General features: G+C 39.1%; 1 protein-coding gene across 2 annotated transcripts in view; it reads left to right on the top strand.

Annotated features, from left to right (window-relative positions):
* BASP1 (brain abundant membrane attached signal protein 1) overlaps window positions 1–17,804 on the top strand; it is a 50,377-nt gene extending 32,573 nt beyond the window's left edge. For both annotated transcript variants that reach the window (XM_054644388.2, XM_054644398.2), the window contains exon 2: window positions 16,766–17,804. In XM_054644388.2, the coding sequence (XP_054500363.1) occupies window positions 16,775–17,506 (732 nt within the window). In that variant the 5' untranslated portion in view covers window positions 16,766–16,774 and the 3' untranslated portion in view covers window positions 17,507–17,804. The remainder of the gene's footprint in view (window positions 1–16,765) is intronic.
* Window positions 17,805–19,214: the final 1,410 nt, after the last annotated feature.

Here is a 19,214-nt window from a genome sequence, read left to right as displayed (position 1 = left end):
TCTCTTCTGTGATACTGAAATTGCACAGTGATTTATATCTGAATTACCACATTACTCTGAACGAGTTTTAGAACTGTTCTTTTAATCTTTTCTAATAGAAAATAGTTATTTGCCAGTTGCTAAAAATAAGGATGAGATACAAAAAGAGATGTTCAAAAATATCCAGGAAAAACAATTGAAATGGCCTAATAGGAAGCCAGGCAAAATTCCCATGTTTTCATTTGTGGATTAATTGAATTCTATAAATAAAATAAATAAAATCCAGTGATTGTTATAGTGTTCCAGCTAGAAAATCACTCAAGAGCACCAAAAATAAAAATATCAGTAATGTGCAAATGAGCAAAGAAATTTATATCAGAATGCTCAGTAGCTGGAGAGTTAATGGCATAGATTGTCTTACAGCAATTCACTACATCTAGCTTGTAGATGACAAAATTGTTCTCTATTTTATAAGATTAATTTAATATTTTTAGGGCAATTTTGTATTTTATGTGTAGGTTTGAAATGGAAAAATGCCTGAGATATCTTCTTTCTCTACCTGTGCTGACTTTGACAGACTCCCATCTCTGTAGTCCTGGCATACTAGTTACTATGGACTCAGTTCTCTACTTTCCATTTACAATTCTTCTGTCTTCTCTATAGCCCTGTAATTCTGGTTATTAGATTTATTTCAAATGGTGCTGCATATCTTGGCTTCTGAGTATGTACAGTAAACTTGCCAGAACAAAGCATGCTAAGAACACTCATACAAATTTAAAACTAAATTTAAAGGACTCTTATGTTTCTTGAACTTATCTGAATACCAGTGTAACAAGTATGAATGATTGAAAGAAATTAACATCCATTTTTAAAATTAATGTTTCACATTCCTTTCTTGCAAGCATGCAGTATTCCCAGGCATAAACATTTAAAATGAATGATGTTGTAAGAAATCATGAGACAAAAATTGCCTTATGGTTTAGGAGTTTTTCAAGACTTTTCTTGCTTACTCCAAGATTAGAAGTGAAATCTAGATTATTTTTGTAATCAGTACTAGAGCTGATGCCTTAAAAAAAATCCAGATGCTTTGAGTTTATGATAAAATTATGAGCTGTCAACTTACATATACAAGAGTTCATAGAAACGGAGCAAATTTGAAGCTGAGTGTCATTTGCTTAGGATCCCATATTATTTATTTACTTTAAGCTCTCTTCTTTCTCAGGCTAGAATCTCTAATGTTTGTTGGCACACATGAATATTTTCCTGACTGGTCTCTGAAAAATATTATAATGAAAGTAGTTTTCTTTTAGTTTTAAAGGAAAAAAAAAGCCTTCTAAATTTTTCTTTCTTCCTTTGTAACTTTTAAACTTTTTACATGGAAAGTGTGTTTTCAAAAGACTTGTGGTTGTGTAATGTAAATGTTCTGACATAGCCTGTAGAAACATAGAAACATTTAGGCTGGAAAAGACCTCTAAGATCATTGAGTCCAACCCTTAACCCAGCACTGCAAAGTTCAGTACTAAACCCTGTCCCTCGGTGCCACATAATCTACTCATAATGGAAAAAACCAAATCAAAATGTACAAAGATAGCGGTTCACAAATTCAGACTGTGGCTCTGAGCCCAGCCTGCAGTCCTTTGTATCTCTTTGTCCCTTGGTGCAGGTGCTAAGAACTGAAAGCTCTGGGGCTGTTCTTCATTCCCTTGATACTGACCAGGTCAAATTTGTACCGCTGATCTTGATTTATTTACCAAGATTTCTGAAATTCCAGAATATAAACTAGTTTGAGTACTGTGAGGGGAATGTACCTAAATTTGCCACCCTTCAAATCCCTAATTTCTGCCATTTCTTTCAGATAATCATCTCCAGCAGTGTTGTGTTGCTGTGTCTATTTGATGCTTATTCACACATTAAAGGAAGACACTTCCGATTTTCATTACTTTCTATGACTATAATAACGTAATTGCTACAGCTCAGATCTGTGGGTAGGAGAGGAAGCTTCTGCAGAATGTGACAAATATAACTCAGAATTTTCAAACTTGTGTAATCTTAAAAAAGGTCTTGGAAAGTTAGTGAACCAATTTTGAACTTCCTCTTGTATCTGTTCAAATTTGAATAATCACTCAGAAAAGGGATGTCATTTTAACAGAGATATGGACCTACTTGATAAAATATAAAATAAATATAGCAGTGACCAGAATGTGTCCAATCCCCAGAAACATAATAAAAGCAGATTAAAAAGGGCTTATGGTTGTTTTTCAAAGATTCAAAATTTTCTGTTTAAGAAAAAATGGCTTTGTTTTCTTACATCTGTCTTCAATAAAGCACTAAGATGGCAGCCAAGCAGTAGCTACATCTTCATCCAGCTGGATACACCTGAGCTTTCTTAGCTTGAGAAAAAATCCTTCTCAGCAAGTCAGCCGTAACTGAGCGAAATGTGCATATTTGGAACTATAAATCAAAATGCCCACGTACAGATGTTCTCAGCCTAGAGGCATGAATGTGAAGGAGCTTGGTTCCAGAAGGATTTTTCAACAATACCTGAAATTGGTCAGAGATGCTTTACAACTGCAGAATTGACATGGTACTGTAAAATCACCGTGAGTGACTTGCTTGTTATGCTGTTCTCATATGTGGTATACAGTGGGAAGCTTCAAAGAGAGCAATTCAGTACAGTGCCAATTTTCAGAAAAACAGCCTTCTCTAACAGAGAATTGGGGTGAAGGAGTCATATGGGATGGGCTTGCTTTTTAAAACAAGGAGAAATATCTCTGAGCCCTTACAGCACCTATTGGCAGCAGGCTTTTCTGAGGATGGAAATGGATATTATCCCACTTTGCAAATGGGGAAGTTGGGCTGCAAATTCGATGGCCTTCCATGCAAAAGCAACTGGGAAAAATTGAATAGGTTTTGGGTTCTTGCCTCCTCCGACCCCAGGTTGCTGTGGATCCCTGAAAATAGAAAGAGGGAGAGGTAATCTTATGACTTTGTGATATGTTACAGTTTTAGTGCAGTGGTACATGTCTGCTTTGAAAGGGAAGATCTCATCTGTCATTTTTACCATGGTACACTTTTGTACTATGACAGGTCCCATAGGCTTAAACCAAAGAATATTGTCTCATGTTCTATGATGGCTATTTCACCTTCTGAGAATCAGATGCCTCCTGCTGTAAATGAGCATGTTGTGATTTTAGGGAAAATGTGATGGGGTGGTTGTAGTTTTGCATTATTTATCTAAGTTGTCCTGAGTAAGGAGAATAAATCCTTCTGTATCTGATTTTTGTTTTGGAATGAAGTGGCTCTTGTCAGATTCTGTGAGGAGAAGTTGGTGACAAGCAGAGTTTGAAGTCATTGGGAAGCAACATAAAAGAATCTAAACGTTTAAACTCATATATTCACACGGAGTTGAATTTGAAAAGGAAACTTCTTTTTAATCACCACGTTGCAAAAGCTAGTAAATACTTAAATAGAAAATTTGTCCACTTACAGTGAAGAATTGCTGAGCTGAAAGTGGATAGGGAAATTGAGCATTTCTGTAAAAAAGGGATTTTTTTTTGTTTATCTGTAAATCATAGAATAACTTTACCTGTGGTACTGCTTACCAGATATCTGTGATTAAAAATAAAAGAAAAACCGAAGGCAAGAGATAGAGGTAGGTAAGAGACTGAAATGAATATATTTGGGGTTGTAAATATTCTTAAAATAGTTAGGTGTTTCTTGTGACGTATTTCTTAAAACTGGCTCACTTGGCATTTTTTGGGATAGCGTGAGAGCTTTGAAAGTAATATTTCCAAATATGGATAAGAGATTTTAATGCACTTGAATCATATTTCGAGCCAGCCCCCTTGTTTGGGATGTGTGAATTTAGTGCTCAGCTTGTGCATATGGGGGGGGATTACCCAGAAAACTGCGGCGAGCAGAGCTGTGAACATGATTTCTGCAGAGCTATATGCCTCCTGGCTTCTGACAGCCAACATCTTGAAGTTTATGAAGTGCAGCTCCCTCTCCCCAGTACCCAAGAAAATGAATTGCCAAACTCTGGGAGCCAGAGCTGAGACAGCAGAGCAGAGGCATTAACTCAGTTCACATTTCTTGATGACATCTCACAGGGGAATGCAGGGGCCCTGTCCCACCAGCTGAGCTGCTAGAGCATAAAGGCAAAAATCCCCAAATTTAAGTGTTGGCCAGTCTGACCACTGCTACCTCACCAGCCAGAACTGATTATAAAAAGCCTCTGGAAAAGCCAGTTACTGCTGGGAGCTGTAGCAGCTGTGTTCTGTTAATGGAATTAAAATGAATTTATATCCTCTTACTCCTACACCACGAGCTTCCTGGGCACACATGGGTTCCATGTATCTGCTAGTATGGGGGACAGAGAAATGGAGCTGTAGTGCTGGTTTGAAACATGGACTACTATTAAAATATATTAGTGCTGAAACAGCTAGCAGAACCTTTTTAGTGGTATTTTGCTTTTTATTTATGGCTCTGTCTTGAAACATGAAAACCAATTTTCCATATTTCTGAAGTCTCCATTGCTTTGATAGATTTCTCTAATTTAAATCCTGAAATAGCTGGGTTATACTTTATATTGATGTCTGCTTAACTTCTTTGGTTAGAATAAATAATTTTTCACATAGCCATGGGCTGAAATCTTCTTAAACTGAAGGAATGACTGTAAGAATTCTCTATAAATAGCATATGGGCATTGGAAAACAAGTTTTTTTCTGGTATATGGTATGAGGTGACCAAAACTACGAAGTGGCCTACATACAGCCTTGATGGAGGTGCATCTAAGAGCTATATCATCAAAGACAATTGGTATGGATTCTGAACTGCTAAAATGTAATTGTGCCCATATTAGGTATAACTAAATTAATTGACATAAAATGAAGTTAATGCTCAGGTGAGGAGGTGGAAAAGGGCATCCAACTCCACAGCTCTACCTGCAAAGTTATTTTTTGCTTTCATTTAGTGAGTTTAAATTTGATAGCTCTTATGGACAGTTTTTCTACTGATACTTAAATGGAAATGTAAACTAGGCTGTTTTATTGACAGGAGATATGCATCTGATCAGCTTTTCTGATTTCTAGTTTTCATTGCTGCTGCAATGATGTTCTTCTTTTTGGGTAGTTGCTAGCTTGGAATGGTTCTGGCTGAGTAATTATTAAATTGGAAACTGCCTTTCCTGGTTTGAACATAAATGTCTCAGTGCAATTCATGGATTGTACTAGCTGCTCACTTCATATCTTGCCAAATGGACTTGTTTGCCTCTGGTCTTACATAACCTTCCCTCTAGCAGAGCTGATCAGACATCCCAACATAACCCAAACCAAAACAAGCAAAAAGAAAAGAGAAAGTACTGTCAGTGAAGATTTCAGAAAGAAATTTAGGCAATCAGTCCAAGCCTGGGAGTCTTGAATCCAAGCTGACGTCTAATAGCTTAAAACACGACATGGTACAGCTTACTGCCTGCCATGGCTCTAATTTGGGATGATTAGAAACACTTTATGTTTTTAAAGTGAATTTTTTTAAAGCTGACCTTTATCTTGTTGGATAAGGAGATAAAACTCTCTAATAGATGTTGGTTTTGTTCTGCAGTTCCCACTGTTGTCTTGCACCACTGAAATCTAAAAGCAAGCAGTGGTTGTTTCCTCTCAACCCTCTGGCACACAGAATATGCTGTACCTTATTAGCATCATGTGGCACTGAAGGAGGGTAAAAGGCTGACAGTGCCCATGGATGCATACCTATGGTTCTCCATCTGTGTCAGGAAATAGGGCTCTCATTTCTCAGGTTTTGGAGAGTACTGCAAGTCTTAATTAAAGATTGCCTAAGATGTCTTGGTATTTTTAACAGTCATTAAAGGAGTGCAAATGAGTAGTGGTGGAAAAGATGGAGAGAGATGAGATACAAGTAAAAATTAGCTGGTTAATACTCTTTTCTTTCAGTAGTTTTTGAGTACCTGTTCCATGCCATTTTGATAAACTTCCCCCAGTGACTAAAGTGAAACTGGCAAATCAGCTTGAATGTAATATTTTGTTTAAAAAAGGAGGGGGGTGGGGGAAGAAAAAAGTCAAAATGCAGTATTAAACATGCATTCTAAATAAGATCAAAAAGAAAGTCTGGAATATGAGATTTTCTTTTGTCTTAATGTATGCTGGTTTAAAAAAAAAAACCTGCATATTGTGCTAGTGTGAGAACCAGGAAGTGAAAGAGACTGAAGTGAAAAACTTAATATAATAGACAAAGCTGCAGTCTGGTAGAAAATGTATATGGCACAAATGACTGCTTAGGAGCAAAAATATAGAAAGTTTTCCACAGTGTTGAGCATTCCATCTTCCTGATTTCTTTTGAGCACGTCTTTACTAGAAGATGTTATTACAACAGAGCTGTGAGGAGCTGAGAGCTGATAAGCTGCTGACACTGATAATGTGATCACGAGGAAGAATTTTTCTTAGCAACATGAGAAATACTTGTAATTCAGCCCAAAGTCTCACAGTTTTAATTATAGGTAGTTTTGATGTTACACAAGAAATGACTTGACTTGAATATATTGACTTCAGTACAACATTTTTTGTTTAAAATGAAACTTCGTACACAGGACTGAAAGTCAGAAGTTTTTATTCCAAGAAGAAATGCAGCAGCTCTTCAGGGAGTTGGTGTAAAATACCCTGTAAGTGCTGCTGAGGTGGTGAGAAGCCTTTGTGCTGGTTGCTTGCAGGAGGTTAAATTCCAGCAGAAGCAAGATGTGTAACACTATCCTAGAGACGTAAGCATGCTCAGCTTTCTAATGCCATGTTAGACGTACCGGTATTTTTGGAATAATGTTTCAATTACTAATTTAACTGTCATTAGCAATTGTGTATTAATTGAAGGGTGAAATTGGTTTTATCCTGTGATTCTTGCATATGTTTTAATTTTTGGGGAATGCTGTTGCTGTGTTCAGGACTGAGGTTATCTGGAAGGTGGGCACATCATCAGTGACTGAAGTAGATGCATGCTCTTTGGGAGAAAAGAGCTCTCAGTGTTCATTTAAAATCAGCCAACCTCTTCTGATGTCTAAACCCAAAAATGTGATACATCCAGGAGCATCAAGTGGATGTGCAATCATTTCCTTTTGAGGAAAAAGAGAGAAAAGCTATTCCTGCAGCTTACTATAGAGCTAAAACAGATAGAAACAGACAGAGAATATGTTAACTAGATGCTAAATCTTAAAATACTTAAAGAGTTATGTCATGGAATAAAGGAGTCAACAATAAATATTTCATTTAAATAGCTATTTTTTTGTTTTGTTTTACTGGGTGAACTAAATACTGTGTATTTTGGAAGGAAGAGCTTGCAATGCTCTCATGAGCACCACGATATGCACAGCGGCAACAGATGCTGCATTATTTCAGTGGCGGCTGGTCTTGGCTCCCTGTTTTCCTCCTTTCAGTGGTGCAATTGTGGAGTTGTATGGTGCAGTCAGAAATGGTGTGTTGCACTCCATGTGCCTCAGATTTAAAGATGAAAAACAAAACTGAGAACTGTATTTGGCTTACAATTGTAAATGGGGTTCCATTCCTTGTGGTGAGGGTGTCATGCAAACAGAAGAAGGAAATGACATAGTCTAAGGATTGCCATGACCTATCCTACATCTGTTAAAAGTTCTGTTCCCAGGTATAGGATGCTTTCTTACAGCCAGGTTTAAGAATGGTTTTTTACAGCCATTGCTTTTTTCATCAAGCAGCACCATGAGATGGAAAAGAAAAATGAGGAAGAATTTAGCAATAACTTGGAGAATCCATTTTCAAAGCAAAACTCGTAGATACTAGATTTCAAAGCTATTTCTTATAGCATACTGTAATTAATATTCTAAGGACTCTTTCAAGTTTGATTAAAACTGGTTTGACCATTTAAATGGGCATTAAAGTAATAGAGGTTTTTTTGAGTGTGGAATGTTAGACAAATAAAATGTAATTATAGATCCCCATAAATAACTTTCTCTAGGGAGAGTTCCCTAGTTAAATATCCAAATGTCTTATTCAGAATGTCAATGTGGCTCTCCATGACTATTTTAAGAAATGACAGGTAAATTTACTATTTATACAAACAGTAACCAAGAACTTTTGCTATTGAAGAAAACATGTAAATTAGGATCATATGATAATTTCTTTTTTTAGTATAGAAAGCATGAGTTTCAACTCTCTTCATGTTCCCCAGACTGTTTGTTCTTTGTTCAGGAAGAGGCTAGAAAAATATAAGCTGTAGGTGTTAAGCTTGCTTCCCTTTTCCAGTGTGAAATCCCTCCAGGAATGAGGTCTTCCCACCACTGCTCCTCAGTAGGACTATAGTGTGGAGGAGGATCATGTTTTCATTGCTTGCTAGCATTTGACTGTTACATTTTTAATGTAGTCTTTGGAGGTACCCAAAGGAGGAACTGTTCCTGGGTCTACAAGCCAAGCATATTTGTGGTGTTGAGATCCGTGGTAGGGATTGCACTGGAGGGACAGAATTCAAGCAAAACACGATTTAAAAGGAAATCATCCCATTATCTAGGCTTTTATCACCCTGTGTGTTTTTGTGATTATACATGGTGGTGGTGTCTTAGGTATTTGAGGGAGGTAAAAAGTGGCTGGCCATAATTGGAATAATATGTGTGGAATCTCACCTCTCCCTCAGTCTTGCATGTCATGGGACCTAAACAGCTTCAAAGTTGTGGGTAATAACCACCTCTGAAATTTGCATTATTACCCTCTTAGAAACTTGATTCTAGGATACAGGTTAGAAAACTGGCTAGTACAAAATATTTATTAAACTGGCTGTTGAGGAGACATGCACAAACCCCAAAATGATGTGGCAATTTAGAAAGAAGGAGATAGTGTATGTTTATATGTCTTGGCTTAGTCTTTCAGATTATTTGAATCCTGCAAGCTGTTTCTACAAGAGGTGTTCTTGTAAGGTTAATTTCAATCTTTGCAAAGCAGGTGTTTACAGCAGAGTTTCCTCTTCCAACCATGTGCTAACAATGGTGTGATTAAGATCTCACTCTGGGGCAGGCTGACTTTTGGCTGCATGTGTGTGCCTGCACGAGCATGTCTGCAAGCTGCTTTTATTATTCAACAAAGAGAACATATGCAGTTGATCTGAATATAGGAGAAATGCTTTGAATGGGTCTTGAATCTGTGAGAAGACTGGTGGGCAGAATGGAGAAGATGAGGCAAATAAATAGACATTGATGGCAGCATTTTTAACTTAAGCAATCAGAGCATCAGATGAACTGAATGTGAAGCTGAGCAATACATCCACTGCGCTGCAAAAATAATATATTTTATGCTGCTTCTTTTTTGCTCAGTTTTTAATATGATTTGTTTTTGTTATACACAATGCAAAACAACCTTGGATTTGCTGCCAGGGAAGAAACTGAACATGCTGGAAGTTGTATCTGCACTGCTGGGCAAAGTAGTACTGTGTTGGATCAGTGAAAAAAGCCCACACGTGGCAAAACACCGCAATTCTGCTTTGAAAGCAGCAATGAGAAAATAATGAAGAAAACTAACACAAAAATGTGTCAGTTGTGGACAATTCTCTAAGGAGAACAGGGGTGCTGTTATCTCTCTCCCTGTTAGGTGGTCTAACAAAAGACTTTATCTCTGCCTGCAAAGCCCAGCTTTGCCTGGGGTGGGGAAGGAATTTGTGCACAGCAGAGCATTTCTTCCATGCTGCTCATTGACTCAGGAAGGCAAAAATGTCCTGTGTTTTCAGCTTATGTGTTCTGCAAGATGGCTCTGTAGCTGGAGAGGCTACTTGTGCATTGTGGAAATGAGGTGTATTATATTTGGGAACCTGCTCCCACAGAGTGACTGCAGCACACAGGTCAGTACTTCACTCAAGTGCCTCTCATGGAGTGACACAGACTGCATAAGGCAGTGCTGCCACACACTTGTTCCCACAGACCCTCCTACAGCAAAGGGAGTGCTGCTGTCTGACCACAGTCAGGCTGAGCTGTGGGTCTTCAGTCACTGCTGTGTACCCAGGCTCTCCATCTGTAGGGCCCTCCAAGTCAGGAGGATACAAGTCCAGAGTCTCCAACAGTGCCTTTCAAAGTAATCCATAAAATCTTCATCACTCTTTGATCAAATAATGGACAAATTTTACTTTTATTCAGGAATTCTGCCTAGCTAGCTACCTGTTTTACACACAGAGTGCAATCATGGATTACACGTGTGAAATGCTTGTGGTTTCAGGCTGATGCTCTATGAATTGATAATTCTGGCAATACCTTTACCTCTTATGAAACTGCTTATCATCACCCTTCATCTGTTCTTGGAAAATTTTTTTCCTAATTGATTAATTAATACACACCTCTGACCACAATCACATAAATCTTAGCAGTATCTCAGGTACAATTTTTTCATTTGCTCTCAAAAAAATTGTCATGTGACTGCTAACTTTTCTGATAACTTGCTGTATTAGTAGCAGTTATGCTTCTCAAATGAAGCAGTTTTTCATGTACAAGTTCTTAAATAGACAGAGATAATTTTATATCAGCCTGCTGTGTGCTTAAATTATTATAACTCTCATGATTGAACTCTAATATCAACAATAGTAATTTAGATATATTAATAACAAATGGCTCATATTAAAAATCATGCTTCCCATTTTGGTGTGGTGTACATGTCCCTGAGAAATTTAAAGCAATATAAAAAATTGTAGTTCCTTTTTTTTTAAAAAAAAATTGCATTAAATCTATTCTGCTGCTCACCAGAGAAAACTAAAACTGAAATGTGGCTGAGAATTGAGCATTTAAACCTGGTAGTATTACTTCCTAGGATTCCTTCATTGTCTGAATTTTAAAAGAAAACAGATAGGTCCCAAAATTGGAATTTGCTTCTTTTAAGATTACAGTTAGGATATCAGGTGAGCATAATTTCTGTGTTTTAAGCATTCACTGTTCTTTTACTCTATACCTTTTTTCTAAGTCTTGAGATTCACAAGGCTTTGGAAGAAGAAAAGGAGATGCAGTAGTTACAGGACTGTGCACGTGTTGAGGGAGGGATTAAAAATTATCTGTGGTCCATGAAGAAAACAGCACAAGTGATAAGCTGAGATGTTCCCAGTTTGTTGTTGTGTCTCACAGCACAAACCACACAAAATTGTGTGGTGCTAAAGAACAACCAGGTCATATTTTTTTGTGTGCACCTCTTTTGTGTGCTCTGGGGTTCGTGCAGGTGTGCAGGTGATGCTCACAGCCCCACAGGTGCAGATTTCCACCATGTGCTCTGCCTCTCCTGGCACAGCTTTGTGCCAGCCCAGCATCTCCTCAGAAGGGAGAGATGGGCAAGGGTGTGTTTCCTTCTGCCTCCCTCACACCAGCCTGCCTGGCTGTGGAAGAGCTGGTTCCCATCACTGCTCTGAAGCATAAATAACACAGAACAAGACGATAGGGTAGGGTAGGGAAAAGGAAAGGAAAGGAAAAGAAAAGAAAAGAAAAGAAAAGAAAAGAAAAGAAAAGAAAAGAAAAGAAAAGAAAAGAAAAGAAAAGAAAAGAAAAGAAAAGAAAAGAAAAGAAAAGAAAAGAAAAGAAAAGTCACTGATTCTGAGGTTTGAAGAGGCTTGAACCTGAACGACACCTAGAATTTCTGTTCTCTTAATTCCAAGTAAAAACAGATGAAACAAAAGATGATTGAAGATAATGGAGAAAGAACAGAAAAACATGGCTTTGTTGCTAAAAGGCAAAGATAGCAAGTCTAATTCTGTCTTAGGTTTTGCTAACAGACATTTTCTAACATTAACCTGGCAAACTGATTGACCTGGCAAGGATACACACATACCTTGAGTGTGTGTAAGTGTAATGGGGAGCATGAAATTCTATTGTGTATTTTGAGAAGCAGTAAGTTTTGGTTGTTTTTTCTTTCATAAAAATTTCAGAAAATCTTTTAAAAACAGCATTTGCATGCCCCTTGTTTCTTTCAGTTCCCATATGTATTCCTTAATTGAAACTTTTTGCCCTTTTTTTTTTTTAATGAAGGTGTAGGGTGAATCAATGGGCTACAGAGATGTAATGGTTTCTTCAAGATCTTTCCATTTCTTTTCAGCACCTGGGGACTGGGGCAGTTTCTGGGATCGGTATTTCATTTGATTTGGAGTGTTGAAACTCTGCCTTGCGAGGGATGTGCATTTTTGTCTGCAGGCAGTGTGGGATAACTCATGCCTGGGAACAGGCTTGTGCAGGGGCTACTTTGGCCTGAGCCACCGCACGTGCCTGCCCTGCGCTGGAGGCAGTGGAATTTCAGAAGGCACCTATTGTCTTCCTGAACTGGTTTTTCTGGCAATGGGCTGAACTCCCGACGCTTTGCACGTAGTCAGACAGGAGCTTTGGAAGTTTAGCTTTGGCAATCAGACTGAGGTAACATCAGGTGCACTCTGTGAGTTTGGCCTTTCCTGTTGCCCTGCTCGCAGTGCTGTGAGGGATGGCGACAGCAAACCTGGTCTTGTAATAGTCAGACTCTTTAATGGTGTGTGAGAGCCTCTGCTGAAAGAAATGTTTAGGAGTTTATAAGCACATAAAATTAATTGGGCAGACAAACCTTTACTGACTAAAGAGATAGTAAGAGTCTGACTCTAGAGACCTTTTCAATATAGAAGAAAAATTTGAACTATAAAACTTCCAAATAATAGTTCTTTTTACAAACTGTACAAATGTGTGCTGCCCATGTTCCAGGAACTCATGTCTATGAGTCTTCAGATGGAGAATTTGAAATGTTCCATGAGTTCTTCCTCCTCTTGCATTGTAGTCTTATGGACATTGAATCTTTGAGTCCTAATTATTACAAATATGGAAATTTCAAAGTGCTTAACATTCTCCAGGCGACCTGTACACCCGAAATGTTTTAATCTAAATAATCCACCCCAGAGATTATTTCTACTATACAATAAGAAATACAACTATGCAAGTTCTCTGGTTCTGTTCCTGCTTCCTGCAGGAGAATGGAAACTTCAGGATGTGCAAAATGTAAACCACCTTCTAGAAACTGAAGAAATCCTTGCTCCTGTTGCGAGAAGTAGCTCTTCTACAGTCAGACACAGTGATCTCTGGATTGGTTTCTCTTCCCATAAGAAGAGCAATACAAAGTATATTGACCAGCCTGGGAAGCAGACAAAGTCTGTTGTAGCTTCCAGGTGTTATATTTTCCCTCACTATTCTGAAGTGCTGCTCTGCAGAGTTGTTCACCAGAGTTCCCTGAAAATTACTGCTAAATTGCAACTTCTTATATAAAATCAGCTTCTGGGCTCTCTCTCTCTAGACCCTTTTCTTTCCATCAGTAAGAAGACACAGCCATCAAATGCTGTGCCATTTTATAGCAATGGTGCTCAGCACCAAAATTCTCAAGGATCTTCATTTGGGACATGCTTGCTGCAGAGAGCATTATGTTCATCTGGCAGCTGCTCAAGCTAGCTCAAAACCTGTACCTGTCAGTGGAAGTGCAAATAACTGAAGACCTACTGGGGTTCAGCCTCTAACTGAAAGTTTTCCTATAACTATTGACCACTCTGGATAGTGGTCAATAGCTGTAGGCAAACTTTGGTCCTGGGTCCCTCATTCACACGGTGAATGTAGTGATTAGGGGATTAGGGAGGGGCAGGGGTAAAGGAAGAGACTGAGCAGTGACGCCAGGGCCCCAGTCTCACTGGGACAGAGGGCGCGTGCATCCCCTTTATTTTTTTCCATAATTTAGTCCCTTGGTGGGGGGTGGGAAAGATGTCTGAACTCTTTTTAAGTGTTGGCATGTAGGTAATAACACAGAGTGGATTTAACACTGTATGAATTCGCATCTCAATGAATTTTGCACTTTGCTTCACTTGGGAAAATTTCACTGACATCCACTTTCATTTAGTACCAGGTGGGATTATCCCCGCAGCAATATCCAGCACAGTCACGGAGATGTTTAGGTGTTGTGGTTCACATGCTGGTCTTCCTGCAGGTACAGATGGTTGTAATTTTAAAATACTTTTTAAGGCTTAGGTTGTGTCTGCCAAACCTTTAGAGTCTGCACTGGATGGTTCAGAGCTGTGCTTCAGGCTGGGGCAGGGACAAGACCAGAATCTGTTTGAAGATGTGGAGCATGTGGGGCTGTTTCTAAAAAAAGGTTACAGGGAAGCCCAGATGTGTTATCAGAAGTCTGGGGACAGGAGGAATGTTTGTAAATCAGATCTGGGGAAAAAGGGACTTTGTAGCATTGCTACCTGGGTGATGACCCCAATGATTGCTCTGCTTTTGCATCATAGCCTGGCACAGCTGCTATCACAATGATCTAGGCAGCTTTTTAACAGGGAGATATGAGATTCAGCATCCCAAAGAGTGAATTTATTCTGTTAAAGTAGTTGAAACTCTGCTGGAAGATGACAGTCCATTTGTAAGTGTAAATATTTGCTAATACACCATAATGGTAGTCTCTGAGCCTCTTCCCCATCTCCTGCTCAAATACCTTGGGATAGCTGGCTCTGATGCCAATTGAGACACAGAGATTTCACAGTGTACCTCCAAGCAATGACAGTGCATGTTTCTTTTCTAAGTTTGGGAGCACATTTCTTGTATGCATGCTTCTCTACTTTTAAAGGTTCTTTGCCATAGACATTCTGTATCCAACTATATCCGATGTCAAAAGATTGTTGTGGAAAGAAATATAAACTGTGGTGTGTTACTACAATCCATGAAATAGCAAAATCTTGAAAAATACAGAAGACACAACAAATAAAATTAGGCTCACTGTACCTGGGCTTTGCTGAAAAATAAATAAAGGCTTAATTAGGGATTACAAATTGGGATACATGCTTGGTTTCAATATAAATCTCCAATCTGACTGACTTGCAGAAGCCCTACCAAAGTATTTGGCTGTAACTGCACATAAACAATAATCAGGGCAATATTTATGGAGTAATCCAGAAGGCTATATGTTTGTCAGATAATGAACTAATGTCCACAGCCTGCCCTAAATACCTAAAAAGCCGATAACTCTGTCACGAAGGTAGAGATTAGATTGCTCATCTGTGAAAGTTAATCCTTTTATTGCTGTTCCCATAAAATTTCAGGCAATAAAGCAGTGTTTCAGTAACATAACATTACCATTTTGCAGGGCTGTGTGATAACCTTTCAACAGTATTTGCAAATTGTTACCCTTTTTGAAAGCTGAAGTCAGAAAGATCTCTGCTGACCATAATATCTCAGTTTTGCCCAAGATGTGTGGATATTTGGGTCTTGGGCTCTGCCTGGGGCTTGCATCTGTGGTAGCAGATAATCTACTGAGAGGCAGCTACTTCTTAGTTGTACGTAATATTTCTTTATATTCAGCCTGCTATGAGCAATCATATGGATTTTTAATGATTCGTATTCACAGTTTTAGCAAGTGTGTGAAAAAAATACAGCTGATAATTATATCTACCTGTGCAAAATGGAAAATTAGAATGATTCATCTCCCTTGGAGAAGTTCTTACATTAAACGTTTGTTTGACAGTTCTTTGAAAATAGTCACCGTCTCCTATTTTCAAATAGTAGAAAACACAGAAATATTTTTCTTTAACTTCCATTAATCATGAATTATTTCCTTTAATACTAAAAGTGTAATTTTTTCTCTATTCATAGAGGTTTTTGTTTTCAATGATGACCTAATAATAATAATATCTGTGTCTCCTTCTGTTTTCATAGACAAAGTTTGCTTTGAAGTACAGTGAAAGATTTTGTGTATTCTTAGTTAAGACTCCCACATAACATCTATATAAATACTGTTATGGCTATACACATGGTCAACTTCTTTTAAATAACTGAGCAGTTATTGCTTGTCACGCTTGAAAACTGGGAGCAGAGGCTACAAATATGCCCCTCTCTTCTCCCATTTTTTATTGCATCATGTCATGTGCCATGTATAAACTTGTGGTCAGAAGTCCCTGTATTTGTTTCTTTTGTCTTATGGAGTGATCTTGCTGTGCTGCAGGCTCTGTGTCTCCCATCCTGCTGAGTTTGGGAATGCAGGGCTTTGGGCAGGCAATCCCTGTGGAAGCTGCAGGGCTGGGTGGGACTCTGTGCGTAGGAGCTGTTCCTGCTTCTGGGGCAGCTGGATGTGGGTGCCCACATCCCTTTGGGTGAGGCAAGCACATGCTCCCGGCCCCTGGTACCATCAGCTCTCTACAAAGGCCAATATCCAAGGGAAACTGGCCATGAGGGACAGGCTGTGAGGTGTAGGGAGTAGATGCAGTCTCCTGCATTAGCCTTCTCACTGACTCTAGGCTTCCTTTGATTTCTCCAACTTGAATGAAAAGGTGGTTCAGAGCCTTTGCTAAAGTGATGGTGGACTTTGTGTTAACCAGGGGTGGATGCCATGAATAACAGCTAAATTTAGTTCATTCCCAGCCTGAATATAAATATGTATTTTTTCTACTTCCACTCTTTCTCAGGCCACAGAGGATTGTGGTTGTATGTTAGTCCTCCATTGTCCTGCTACTTCTTGTTATTCTGACCCCTTCCTCCCCGCTGAACTGTAACCAGGGTTAGAGGTGTTTGCAGGACTGTTTGTAGGGGGTGTGGCAGAAGGGCATTTGCTGACTGAAATTCTGCCGGGCTGAGCAGGATGTAAGCTCAGTGGCAGTGGTGCTCTGCAGCATCAGTACATTCAGCTGGCAACATCTTACCCAACCTTATGTGGTCTTCTTTTCAGGAACCAGAATCAATTTTTCCTTTGCACTCTGTTGATTCTCTCAGTGGTGAATACTGGGCTTTGTGTAATCAATCCCTTTCTCTTTTCTGTTACAGAGCTCCAACATGGGAGGCAAACTGAGCAAGAAGAAGAAGGGATACAGTGTCAATGATGAAAAAGCTAAAGACAAAGACAAGAAGGCTGAAGGAGCAGCAACTGAGGAAGAGGAGACTCCAAAGGAGGCTGAGGATGCCCAGAAAACCACAGAGACCACAGAAGTGAAGGAGAACAACAAGGAGGAGAAGGGAGAAAAGGATACTCAGGTCACTGCCAATAAGACGGAAGAAAAAGAAGGGGAGAAGGAGAAAGCAGTGACCCAGGAAGAAACCCAGAAAACAGAACCTGAGAAGTCAGAGGCCGTTGTGGATGCGAAAGTAGAGCCACAGAAGAACACCGAGCAGGCACCCAAGCAAGAGGAGCCGACTGCTGCCTCTGCTCCTGCTGCCAGTAGCGAAGCGCCCAAACCCTCTGAGCCTAGCACCGATGCAAAAGCTTCCCAGCCTTCAGAAGCCACAGCTCCCAGTAAAGCAGATGACAAGAGCAAAGAGGAAGGGGAAGCCAAAAAGACTGAGGCTCCCGCAACGCCTGCAGCCCAAGAAACTAAAAGTGAAGTGGCCCCAGCTTCAGACTCAAAACCTAGCAGCAACGAGGCTGCGCCCTCTTCCAAGGAGCCCGCGGCAACAGCAGCACCTAGTTCCACTGCTAAGGCCTCGGACCCTGCAGCCCCTCCAGAGGAAGCGAAACCTTCTGAAGTTCCAGCCACTAATTCGGATCAAACCATAGCAGTGCAAGATTAAATTGGACAGCCTGTTGAAACAACCACTTAAAACAACCTGTGTCTTTTTTTTATTTTTTCAGCTATACTAACTCGTTTCAGATCTGAAATAGCAAATATGTATTGCCCAGAAAAGAAGGAGAAAAAAAAAAACAAAAGAGAAAAAGTGAAAAGGATGTCCCATCAAGTTGGGAGGGAGGGAGGGGGGAGAATCCAAATAGTATTTTTGTGGGGAAATATCTAATATACTTTCTGCCAACTTGACACAAGTCCTGGATTAAAATAAATAAATAAATAAATGGATGTCTGAAAGTACAGCACATCTTTTGTATCTGAACTGCTGTAAATGCACTCCACCAGTGTATCAAAATCTTCTTTTTGTTCTGTAATGGGGTTTGGGAGTGATGCGTTTGATTCTGCCCACTAGGTTTGTGCCAAGGCAATCAGATCTTTATGAAAGCAGTATTTTCTGTGTTTTTTTTTTTTATTTACAGCCTTTCTTATTTTGATATTTTTTTTATGCAGTGGATGAATGCCAACTTTCAGACAAAACCCACTTAGCTGTCCACATATTTCTCAATGCCAATCCTCCAATTCTTCCTCTCCAAATATTTTTTGGGAGTAAAAAGCATTCTCATCCTACTTAGCCTACCTAGATTTCTCATGACGAGTTAATGCATGTCCGTGGTTGGGTGCACCTGTAGTTCTGTTTATTGGTCAGTGGAAATGAAAAAGTCTGCGTTCATTGCAGTTCCAGTTTCTCTTCCATTCTGTGTCACAGACACCAACACACACTCATTGGAAAACAAATGAAAAAACAAAATGTACAATGGATGCATTGAAATTATATGTAATTGTATAAATGGTGCAACAGTAATAAAAGTTAAATAATTTAAAAAATATAAAAGTGTAAAGACTGATTAAATCTGCACTTTCACCCCTTGAGAACTAGGCAAAGAAGGTTCTTACACTTAGAGAAGAAGTATTATGTCTGGGGCTGTTTACTTTCCTATAAAGAGTCACTCTCCAACAGCCACAAGTGTTCTTAGGTGGGGTTGGAAGAAGTGGCCAATGGACAGCACATCTCATAAATGTTTTATCCCAGTCAAAATAGAAATTTTGCCTGCCTTAACATGTGAAAAATGCTCTCTTGCTATTTTGAAGAGCCACAGGCATGCTGACTGAGTTTTAATTGGGACTAAGACAGTGGATTTGATAAACTGATCTTTTATAATGAGGCAATTAAATTTAATCCTAGTCCTATTAAAGTATTTCTAGTGCTGATACACTTTGTTCTTTTCCTCATTACTATTGCGTAGGGGATAAACTGCTGCAACAAAAAGCTAGTCCTGTGTATTTCAAATATGGATGAGCTTGTGTAGCTGAGTAGAGTTTAGCCCAGCACAAACATTTTTCACTACTTTTGCCTACTTGCTTCATTATTATTCAACAGAACAGCTGAGTAATTGCACTTTCTGCTGAGTGGTGTCATTGGTGGATACGGACAATGATTTCAGGGCAGAGCCCGGGATTCACAAAACCAGTTAAAGCAGCATATTTGGCCTGCCTATTAGTAAAGTTTTAGGTAGAGCAGAAGTTCTGAAAGAAGTGGGCAGCAGTAAACAGAAACACAGCTGGTACACATACCAAAGGGATGAGCAGGCTTGTATTTAGTAAATAAGGAAAATGGTGTTTTAAAATGGTATAAATTATTTCAAATACTTTCTCTC

Source organism: Agelaius phoeniceus, chromosome 1 (genome assembly GCF_051311805.1).
Source record: "Agelaius phoeniceus isolate bAgePho1 chromosome 1, bAgePho1.hap1, whole genome shotgun sequence".
NCBI lineage: Eukaryota > Metazoa > Chordata > Aves > Passeriformes > Icteridae > Agelaius > Agelaius phoeniceus.
The sequence above is the reverse complement of the archived record's forward strand: the minus strand, read 5'-3'. Positions and strand labels throughout refer to the sequence as shown.